General features: G+C 40.5%; 1 protein-coding gene and 1 pseudogene across 1 annotated transcript; both read left to right on the plus strand.

Moving 5' to 3' along the window:
- The first annotated feature begins 127 nt into the window (after positions 1 to 127).
- On the plus strand, positions 128 to 6,948 carry LOC147791552 (putative membrane-associated kinase regulator 4; annotated as a pseudogene).
- A 940-nt stretch (positions 6,949 to 7,888) lies between these two features.
- On the plus strand, positions 7,889 to 11,074 carry LOC111799801 (UDP-glucuronic acid decarboxylase 1). Its single transcript, XM_023683281.2, has 8 exons — positions 7,889 to 8,741; positions 8,866 to 9,013; positions 9,104 to 9,183; positions 9,347 to 9,430; positions 9,540 to 9,614; positions 9,863 to 9,955; positions 10,175 to 10,408; positions 10,586 to 11,074. Exons 1-7 carry the CDS (start codon positions 8,112 to 8,114, stop codon positions 10,379 to 10,381), a joined length of 1,317 nt encoding a protein of 438 aa, XP_023539049.2. The 5' UTR covers positions 7,889 to 8,111; the 3' UTR covers positions 10,382 to 10,408; positions 10,586 to 11,074.

Here is an 11,074-nt window from a genome sequence, read left to right on the forward strand (position 1 = left end):
TGATGTTTCGAGATTCTTTGATTAAGTTTTACCGTAGGAAAACGTGTTGTTAGACACAAATTTGAAAGTTTAGGGACCAAATAGACACAAACTTGAAAGTTTAGGGACTAAACTTGTAACAACCCAAGCCCACCGCTAGCAGATATTGTCCTCTTTGGGTTTTCCCTTTCGAGTTTCCCCTCAAGGTTTTAAAACGTGTCTGCTAGGGAGAGGTTTCCACACCCTTGTAAAGAATGTTTCGTTCTCTTCCCTAACCGATGTGGGATCTTACAATCCACCTCCTTCGAGGCCCAGCGTCTTCGTTGGCACTCGTTCCCTTCTCGGGGGTGGATTGGGGAGTCCCACATTGATTGGAGAAGGGAACGAGGGCCAACGAGAATGTTGGGACAACCCAAGCCCACCACTAACAGATATTGTCCTCTTTGGGCTTTCCCTTCCGAGCTTCCCTTCAAGGTTTTAAAACGCGTCTGCTAGGGAGAGGGTTCCACACCCTTGTAAAGAATGCTTCGTTCTCCTCCCTAACCGATGTGGGATCTTACAATTCACCTCCTTCGGGGCCCAGCATCCTCGTTGACACTTGTTCCCTTCTCCAATCGCTAAGCCCCTAAGGGGGGGTGGATTGGAGATTCCCACATCAATTGGAGAAGGGAACGAGTGCCAACGAGAATGTTGGGACAACCCAAGCCCACCACTAACAGATATTGTTCTCTTTAAGCTTTCCCTTCCGAGCTTCCCCTTAAGGTTTTAAAACGCGTTTTCTAGGGAGAGGTTTCCACACCCTTATAAAGACTGTTTCGTTCTCCTCCCCAACCGATGTGGGATCTCACAATCCACCCTCTTCAGGGCCTAGTGTCCTCGTTGGCACTTGTTCCCTTCTCCAATCGCTAGGCTCCGAAGGGGGTGGATTGGGGAGTCCCACACCGATTGGAGAAGGGAACGAGTGCCAACGAGAATGCTGGGCCTTGAAGGGGGTGGATTGTGAGATCCCAACATCGGTTGGGGAGGAGAATGAATCATTCTTTATAAGGGTGTGGAAACCTCTCCCTAGCAGACGCGTTTTAAAACCTTAAACCTCGAGGAGAAGCCCGGAAGGAAGAGGACAATATCTACTAGCGGTGGGCTTGGACGGTTACGGCTACTTTAAATTTAATGCCTTGTCAATTTACCTCCCAACATATGGACCAGGTTAAGACCACCCTAAATGCCAGCTCTCACTCTCTCACAATCAGATGTGGGACTCAAAGAAACCTCCTTTAAACATATGGGCTGAACTTTTAGTTGCAGATAAGTCTATGGATGCTTCTAGTAATGAGAGAAAGAATAACACTGAAAGACAGGTGCTTGCCCTCTGTCGTTTTTGGAACCTATAAATTCATACACTTAAGCCGAACGACATAACGTCCAAAGTCTTAGAGACATCCTTATCCTCTCCAAAAACATGTTCTCCCACTTTTTTCAATGGAAACTTTGCTGAGAAAATCCACAACACTGTCAATGTCTTCAACTTTGAGTTTCACTCAAAGTAGATACTCTGTATTCTTCACATCCTTTCCATCCACCCCTGCCATGAATATCTTCTATTGTCTGACCTTCCACTTTTTGTTATGTTTCGGCCTCTTCGTTTCGTATAATGATGTAACAGCCTAAACCCACCGCTAGTAGATATTATCCTCTTTGGGCTTTCCCTTCCGAGCTTCCCCTCAAGGTTTTGAAATGCGTCTGTTAGGGAGAGATTTCCACACCTTTATAAGGAATGCTTCGTTCCCCTTTCTAACCGATGTGGGATCTCACAATCCACCCCCCTTGTGGGCACAATGTTCTCGCTGGCACACCGCTCGGTGTCTAGCTCTGATACCATTTGTAACAATTCAAGCTCACCACTAGCAGATATTGTCCTCTTTGGGTTTTCCCTTTTGAGATTCCTCTCAAAGTTTTAAAACGCGTCCGTTAGGGAGAGATTTCCACACCTTTATAAGGAATGCTTCATTCCCCTCTCCAACCGATGTGGGATCTCACAATCCACCCTCTTGTGGGCCCAGCGTCCTCGCTGGCACACCGCCCGGTGTCTGGCTTTGATACCATTTGTAACAGCTTAAGCCCACCGCTAGCAGATATTGTCCTCTTTAAACATTCCCTTTCGGGCTTCCCCTCAAGGTTTTAAAACGCATCCGTTAGGGAGAGGTTTCCACACCTTTATAAGGAATGCTTCGTTCCCCTCTCCAACCAACGTGGGATCTCACAAATAATATAAAAAGGAGGTGGAAAAAGGCTAAGCTGAAAGTGGAATTGTTCTCCTATTCCATTCTAACCAAATAAGCCATAATACAAACTGAAAAGGGACCAAATAATTCTCTTATCTCTTTGTAGCCAAACGAGCCATAGTACATAATGAAGTCGGCCTACTAGCAAACATGTATTTCCCCTCGAAAGGGAGGATCCCAAATGGTTTCCTCCTATAGTTTCTCGAGCGTGTCATTCTAACAAGTCTTCAACCCTTATGGTTCGAAAAGTTAGACACAACTTGCAGCTTGGAGGCACGCGCTAGAGAGATTCTAACGACTATAATTATCGAGAAGCTCTGAGTTTTTCTAGGTCGGGCTGTGATAGAGGAGGGTAGGGCCATTAGGAAGAGCAATGGACAAATCTTTGAGAATAACATCCCATAAGGATTAGACTATGTTCTAGGAGCTCTGTGTTTTTTTTAGGTTGGGCTCACATGGTAGGTCATTATTTATTTACTTTTGTTCGGTGTCCAAGCCCCGTGTCCAAATTATATATATAGAAGATATATAATACTCGACATGTTTTTTTTGGCGCGTTGGATTTGTGTCGACAAAGACACGGCCAAAAATAGAGTCTTTATGCTTCCTAGGTTATATTTGTTTAGACAAATCCATTCATCATGATCTCCTCTAACATTTTCTTACATCATTTGGTTTACTGATGTGTGATCCCACGTAAGTTGGAGAGTGAAACGAAACATTCCTTATAAGGGTGTGAAAACCTCTCCTTAATAGCCGCATTTTAAAATCGTGAGGCTGACGGCGATATGTAACGGGCCAAAGCGAACAATATTTGCTAGCGGTGGGCTTGGGACTGTTACAAATGGTATTAGAGCTAGACACCGGGCGGTGTGCCAGCGAGGACGCTGGGCCCCCAAGGGGGGTGGATTATGAGATCCCACATCGGTTGGAAAGGGAAACTAAACATTCCTTATACGAGTATGGAAACCTCTCCCTAGCAGATATATCTTAAAACCGTGAGGCTAACGGCGATACGTAACGAGCCAAAGTGGACAATATCTGCTAGCGGTGGGCTTAGACTATTACAAACGTTATCAGAGCCAGACACCAGGCGGTATGCCAGCGAGAACGCTGGGCCTCCAAGGGGGGTGGATTGTGAGACCCCACATCGGTTGGAAAGGGGAACTAAGCATTCCTTATAAGGGTATGAAAACCTCTTCCCAGCAGACACGTTTTAAAACCATGAGGCTGGTGACAATACGTAACAGGCCAAAACGGACAATATCTACTAGCGATGGGCTTGAGCTGTTACAGTATTCCTCCCCCCTCCCTAGATTTAGGACGGTGGGGGCAGCATGAGACCTCCTTAAAGACATATGGGCTAACTTTCAGTTGAAAATTAGTCGTATGGACGTACTGCCAGTTACCCGCGGTTCGGCAAAAGAACAGTACAGAAAAAACGGTCCATAGAATTTGAATGAAATGTATGCCAAAGTTCCCACATGTTAGATAATGCTCAGAAAAAGATTGTACACTAGAAAACACCCTACATTTTATGAATACCATGGTCCATCTGGAAATCCCCATGAAAGTACACATGTCGGTGTATCAAGTTGTCTTCGACTTTCTTATTTCTCCAGCATTGTTGTTGAATCTACTGTCGGTGTTACGTTGTTTCGGAATTTACTGCAGAAAACAACGTTGTCCACATCTTGATGATGTTGGAGATTATGTGCAGTATGTTCTATTATCATTGAAGTAACAGACAAGAGTGGTTGGTTGAATAAGAGAGTTCATTAGTTAATGTTCCCTTGGAGTTTTCCCCTTCTCATTTTCTTCTTTCCAGGTTTTTTGCTGATTGCTTCTTACGTGTCAATCACGAACCTAAAATTTTCCGAGGGTCGTCTTTTTCCCTTTTGAAGATATCTTTTCCGGGAAGTGTTTTAACTTTTGTCCTTTTGCGTTTTAAGACTGGGTAGGGACTTTCTATGTGAGATCCCACATCGGGTGGAGAGAGGAACGAAACATTTCTTATAAGAATGTGGAAATCTCTCCCTAATAGACGCGTTTTAAAACCTTGAGGGGAAGCCCATAAGGGAAAACCCAAAGAGGACAATATCTGCATGCGGTGGGTTTGGGCTGTTACGAATGGTATCATAGCTAGTCACTAGGCGGTATACCAGCGAGGATGCTGGCCCCTAACGAGGGTGAATTGTGAGATCCCACATCGATTAGAAAAGGGAATGAAACATTCCTTATAAGGGTGTGGAAACCTCTCCCTGGTAGACACGTTTTAAAATCTTGAGGGGAAGCCCAGAAGGGAAAGCTCAAGGAGGACAATATCTGCTAGCAATGAACTTGAGTTGTTACAAATTGTATTAGAGCCAGTCATCGAGCGGTGGGCCCCCCCAAGGGAGGTGGATGTGAAATCTCACATAAGTTGGAGAGGGAAACGAAACATTCCTTGTAAGGATGTAGAAACCTCTCCCTAGTAGACACGTTTTAAAACCTTGAGGGGAAGCTCATAAGGGAAAACCCAAAGAGGGCAATATCTGCTAGCGGTGAGTTTGAGCTGTTATAATTGGTATCAGAGCCAGTCACCGGGCAGTGTGCCGGCAAGGACGTTGAGCCCCAAGGGGGTGGAACGTGAGATCCCACATCGGTTGGAGAGGGGAAATAAACATTCCTTATAAGGGTGTGGAAACCTCTCCCTAGTAAACACGTTTTAAAACCTTTGAGGGGAAGCCCAGAAAGGAAAGCTCAAAGAGGACAATATCTGCTAGCGGTGGACTTGGGTTGTTACAAATGGTATCAGAGCCAGTCATCGGGCGGTGTGCCAACGAGGACACTGGCCCCCCTTGTGAAATCCCACATAAGTTGGAGAGGGGAACGAAACATTCCTTATAAGGATGTAGAAACCTCTCCCTAGTAGACACGTTTTAAAACCTTGAGGAGAATCCCAGAAGGAAAAGCTCAAAGAGGACAATATCTGCTAGCGTTCGGTGGGCTTGGACGGTTACATTCTATTAAATAGACTAACCATTCTCTTATTGGCTGTATTCAAAATATCTAAGGTTTATGCATTGAATGGTTCACTATAAATTCATATCATCTTCATTTGAAAGAGCATCACTTCCTGAAGGTAGAGATGGCCATTGGGCAATTTTCTTGTACTTACACAGAGGATTATATAGAATGGGATATAAGTTCCTCTTCCAACTTCTGTTGCTCAACTCGACACCTCAAACAAAAGAGTTCGAGTTTCAAATGAGCTCGGTTTCTCTTGGAAAAGAAACCGCCATTTCCCACGCCGATGAGCTTTTTTACAATGGAAAACTTCTTCCCCTTCAACTCCCACATCGTGCTCAAAACTCCAATGCTCACCATGAAACCGAACCTCGTTCCAACTCCTCTGCTAACGCAAGCATTTACACCCTTCACGATTCCTTTAATTTTCCTCCTGCCGAGTCTTGCAGGTTCGGTTTTGAGCTAAAACCCGTCAAGCATTGGACAAATACTGAAATGGGAAGCCACCAAAATCCTAGACAGATTAGGCAGTCCGCTTTGTTTCGAAAACTTAAGGCCTCACGAGCGTATATCAGGTCCCTCTTCAATAAGTCTGCCTGTTCGGACGAGTCCTGCGCGAAATTATCCGAAAATAGGACAAAAAGAAACGAATTAGGCTTTGAAAGAGACCATTTTAGAGCTACATTATTTGACAAAGATAGAAGCCAGAGGAGAGCCTCATTCTCTGCTAAACCTTCCTGTCCAGCCTCGGAATCTTCTTCCGGTTCTTCATCGCTGTCTTCTTCTTTAACCTCGAGTGACACGTTGAATCCACAAAGACTGAAGAGATGCAACAGTGCGAGCTCGGAGATGGCACGTTCCATCGAAGGAGCTATAGCTCACTGTAAGCATTCTCAATTTCTATAATATCACTCAACAAAAACCAAAACCGAAGCACGAGATATGGCAACTCCTTCTCCGCCGAGCAAGAATCACCGAAGTAATGAACATAAGGGGAAAACCGAAATGAACGGTTAAAGCTCGAGACTATCTAGTTTGTTTTCTGGATGTAATGGTGTTGCTTTTATAGCTAGCAGTGGCAAGTACAAGCTCTTCAGTTATTTCAGTTATTTCAGTTAAGGGTTACTCTATTTATTGTCTTCCTCTTTGGCTGATGTTGTCTTGCATGAATACAAATGAATTGAGCAGGGTAGGTTCCCAAGAAAGATATTGCAATAGATTTATTAATATAATATGATGATCTGTATTTGCCTTGTGCGTGCGTTGTCAGCTCGTGCCGTAAGGTATTGGGTTAAGTCCCGCTATTCAGTCAGCTCATGTCGTAAGGTGTTGGGTTAAGTCCCGCTATTTTGATCTATGCTATAAAAACCTTCGTAGGTTGGTGGCTTGTTCCTTAAAACTGATCTATCCTTTCTCTGTCTTGATTGTATGTTCGGTGTAGAATCGATAGTAGTACACTGTGTTAAAAAACCTTAACCGAGGTCGAAGATCTAAATTTTCCTACTCGTCCTTGAAGCCAAGAAACCTCACTTCTTGAAAATTTTGACAACTCGAGGTTAAAGTTAGATTTAATCCAACACTTCTCGTTGACCCTTTTGAGGTTGTTTGGTGCAAGAAATTTGGAGATAGAGATGAGCTCGAGTTTGTGATACCTGTGTCTGATCCAGAAAATAATTAACCAGGGTATTCAAAGCTTTCTTAATTTCCCTTTTATTTTAATTTGTTATTGTATTTTGAATATTCTTAATTATTTAATTAGCTAGAAGATAAGTAATTAATGAATTAGAATAAATCAATAATAATTTATTTAAATTTTATATCTAATTCATTTTTAATGAAATTAATAGTTAATTAGTTAAAAATATTTAGTAAGTTAATTAGGTTGAATTTAATTATATTAGTAAAAAACCGTTTTCAATAATTGTAACTAATTATTTGTTTATTATTTATAACGAATTAATTACTTTATCCATTATTAATATCTAATTTATTAATTCAAATTACATTTATAGTTAACAATAATGAGCTATAAGTAATTAAAATTAACTAATTTAATTTAATTTGTATTTATCGATAAAAATATATACTAATATTAATTGTATGGTCAATTCATTTCTTTGTTTAATTATCATTAAATTCTTTATTTTATTTATTTAGTGAGAGCACCAAACAATTGAAAATTAAATTAAAAAACTAAACAAAAATTTAATTTAAATATGAAAGAAAAATATTAATTAAGGATAAAAATATTTTTATATAGAAAAATTTAATTATTATCCTAAACTTGTTATGTAAAAATTACCTATTAATTAAGTTCGTGGACAAATTAACTATTAAATAATATTATAAAAAATTTAATATTTTTTTTTTTAAAAAATGACATTATTATTAGATGCATATTATATAATTCATTAAAAGTAGGTAAGCATATTTATTTTTAATGATTTCTTTTTATAAATAAATAAATAAATAAATAAATAAATAAATAAATATATATATATATATTAATGAAAAATTAGGGGAAATGTTAGAAAAGAATAGCGTGAAATTTTTGGAGGAAGGGTAATTTCGTCAATGGGTTGGTTTGGATGAATTAAAGTTAGGGCACTGTTCATAATTACAATTACCTAACGCTTTAATCTGTTTCAGATGGGAAATTTTGGTGATCTCTTAGGTACCGAATGGTTGAAATTCGATCTTAAGGTTCATAACACTTCAATTATGCATCCAAATTTCTGAAAATTCTTACTAGGAAACTCCCTACTCGACTTCTCGTTGTCTTGATTTGTAATCACGTTCAGAAGCTACTGTGAATCGATTTCAACGACTCACCATTGAGCAATGCAGAGCATCAAACAGCTCCATAAGCAATCCAGCATCAATCACCGGCGGGATGAAGAAGTTCCGACGGTTTCAACATCGCCGTATTCGCCAAAAGCTCTCAAACACCCCAGATCTCTGCCCAGATCCATCAATTACCTGTTCCGCGAGCAGAGGCTTCTGTTTGTTTTTGTCGGCATTTTAATTGGCTCTACGTTCTTCATTCTCCAGCCCACTCTGTCCCGTATTGGCCCCTCTGAAGCTGGTTCTGCAATTCGCAGATCGTTTTCTACAAGTTTGACGAGCAGGGACGAGGTTTCGGGGTCGGGGATATATGGATTTGGTAAAACGGGGGGCAGAATCCCCGTCGGTATTGGCCGCCGGAGGTGGAGGATTGTTGTCACCGGTGGAGCTGGATTTGTGGGAAGTCATCTTGTGGATAAGCTAATTGAACGAGGGGATGATGTGATTGTCATTGATAACTTCTTCACTGGTAGAAAGGAGAATTTGGTGCATCATTTGCGAAATCCGCGATTCGAGCTCATTCGACATGATGTGGTTGAGCCAATTCTTTTGGAGGTGGATCAAATCTATCACTTGGCTTGTCCAGCTTCTCCTGTTCATTACAAGTACAATCCTGTCAAGACTATTATATCCTTTTTCTGAACTTCCATTTTCAAGTTCTTGCTCGTTGTGTACTATGTTGCATTTTAGAAAGAAATTTATCTGTTAGAAATCTAATGTTTTTGTCTGGACATCCTTAACTGCTTATCACAAGACAAATGTAATGGGTACATTGAATATGCTTGGCTTGGCAAAGAGAATTGGGGCTAGATTTCTACTTACGAGTACGAGTGAGGTTTATGGTGATCCACTTGAGCATCCTCAGAAGGAAACATATTGGGGAAATGTAAATCCCATAGGTAGAGTGCATTTCATATATATAACATGAGCAGTTCGTTCTATATTTGCGTCAGAGTTACAATTTTCTGAAAATAACTTGTAATTCTTAGGCGAGAGAAGCTGCTATGATGAGGGCAAGAGAACTGCAGAGACCTTAGCTATGGATTATCATAGAGGTGCTGAAGTTGAGGTAACTACTCTGATGTTTAGTTGTATTCCATTAGCTGCTGTTATAATGCTTACAATGAACATGAAGAAAAGGGATCGTTGTATTTTTTTTCCCTTTTTTTATGGGATTAATCTCTTGCAGTTTCCACATTTGTTTGAAAAGTGGTGAGATTTTCTCTTTGCAGGTTCGAATTGCTCGTATTTTTAATACATACGGACCCCGTATGTGTTTAGATGATGGGCGTGTTGTTAGCAACTTTGTTGCACAGGTTAAACATCTCCCCTGAATTTTCCCATCCCCCTATTTAAGATTTGTTCAGGAATTGATCGTGATCAATGCTTAAAATATGTTCTCTAATGCTCTTAGTAATTGTTCAGGCCATCCGCAAACAGCCATTGACTGTTTATGGTGATGGAAAGCAAACACGGAGCTTTCAATATGTCTCTGACTTGGTATGGCATATTGACTTTTGTTTGTAGAAATATAATCATTTAAACATCTTCTGGTTCTTTTCTGTCTTTCCATTTAATTTCCATGAAGGTTAGATGCTTGAATTGTTATTTCTGTGGTTAGTATATGTGTAAGGGCATCGGTTGGGAACTTGACTTGAAAGATCTAAACTGGGCAGCACTACTTCTAAAATGATCTTGTGATTTCAAGAACATATATTGAGGACCTTGGAAATGATCTCCAATGACAGGTTAACGGACTGGTCGCGCTAATGGAAGGTGAACATGTAGGGCCTTTCAACTTGGGTAATCCAGGAGAATTTACCATGCTTGAGCTGGCTGAGGTTTGTTTTTCCGATTGACTCGTTAATCTAATTATTTCTGGATTTTCAGATCATTTCATGTCTGTAAAAAGGAATTTTGAGTGATGTGAACCTTACCTTGCTTGCAAGTAGTGTATTGAGTATTTGCATGTGCACTTCTCCCCGAGAGAGAGAGAGAGAGAAGGAGAGAGAGATTCTGTAGCTATAGTTTCAACATATTTTTGTGTCCTGGTTGTATAGGTTGTCAAAGAAACTATAGATCCAAGTGCGACAATAGAGTTTAGAGCAAATACTGCTGATGATCCTCACAAAAGAAAACCTGACATTAGCAAAGCAAAGTCATTGCTCAACTGGGAACCCAAGGTCGCCCTGAGAGAAGGACTGCCTCTCATGGTGAGCGACTTCCAGAAGCGCATTTTGATTGAAGATGAAGGGAAAGGTTTCTAATGAAGAAAATTGCTAGGAACTCGACAAGTATGTATAGTGCGAATCGACTGAATCTTTTTGATTGATTCATTCATTGTTCAAATATCCTCTAAAAACTTAGCATCATTTCACTATAGGAACATAAAGGTTTTTTGCTCTTCATTACAAGCTTGAGTGCCACATCCCTATTTATTTGTGTTCTTTTCAATGCATTTTATCCAATAGATCTTATGCTGTTGGTGAAAAGGTCGGTCTTCTCGGCCAGATGCTTTGTTTTCTTAACCGAGCACGCTTCAGCAACCTGATGTACGGTTTTTAGAAGCAGCCCTATCTGTTTGTATGGGCATTGAATGTCCTCTCTGGGCATGTCACTCTCACTTGCCCTATTACACTTCATAGATGTATCGCTGCAAATAGACATCACATTCGTATATTGTATTTGTCAACATGAATGATATGATGGTGTGGAACTGTTTCTTGAAGTTTTGCTTCACACAGCCATATCTAGTATGAATTTCCCTTTCATTTCTTTGTTTGTTTGGTGAATGATTTCAACTTTGTTGCTGGTGATGCGGTGGTTGAATCTTATTGAAATGATTGGGAATTTGTGGAGCTGTAGTGAATGGTAATGTATTGTTTTATTAAATGTTGAGAACTTACAAAAACATCCTTTGTAAACTTTTGTTTAGTTGAAGATATACTAACTTTTTGCAA

This window comes from Cucurbita pepo, chromosome 8, assembly GCF_057944985.1.
Source record: "Cucurbita pepo subsp. pepo isolate OVF chromosome 8, ASM5794498v1, whole genome shotgun sequence".
Classification (NCBI taxonomy): Eukaryota; Viridiplantae; Streptophyta; class Magnoliopsida; order Cucurbitales; family Cucurbitaceae; genus Cucurbita; species Cucurbita pepo.

Excerpts from the sequence above, each read along its gene's own strand:
- LOC111799801 (XM_023683281.2), top strand. The coding sequence starts at position 8,112 with ATGCAGAGCATCAAACAGCTCCATAAGCAATCCAGCATCAATCACCGG. Across the intron at positions 9,431-9,539 it reads TTAGCAACTTTGTTGCACAG|GCCATCCGCAAACAGCCATT; the intron begins GTTAAACATCTC and ends GTAATTGTTCAG. Across the intron at positions 9,615-9,862 it reads TTCAATATGTCTCTGACTTG|GTTAACGGACTGGTCGCGCT; the intron begins GTATGGCATATT and ends CTCCAATGACAG.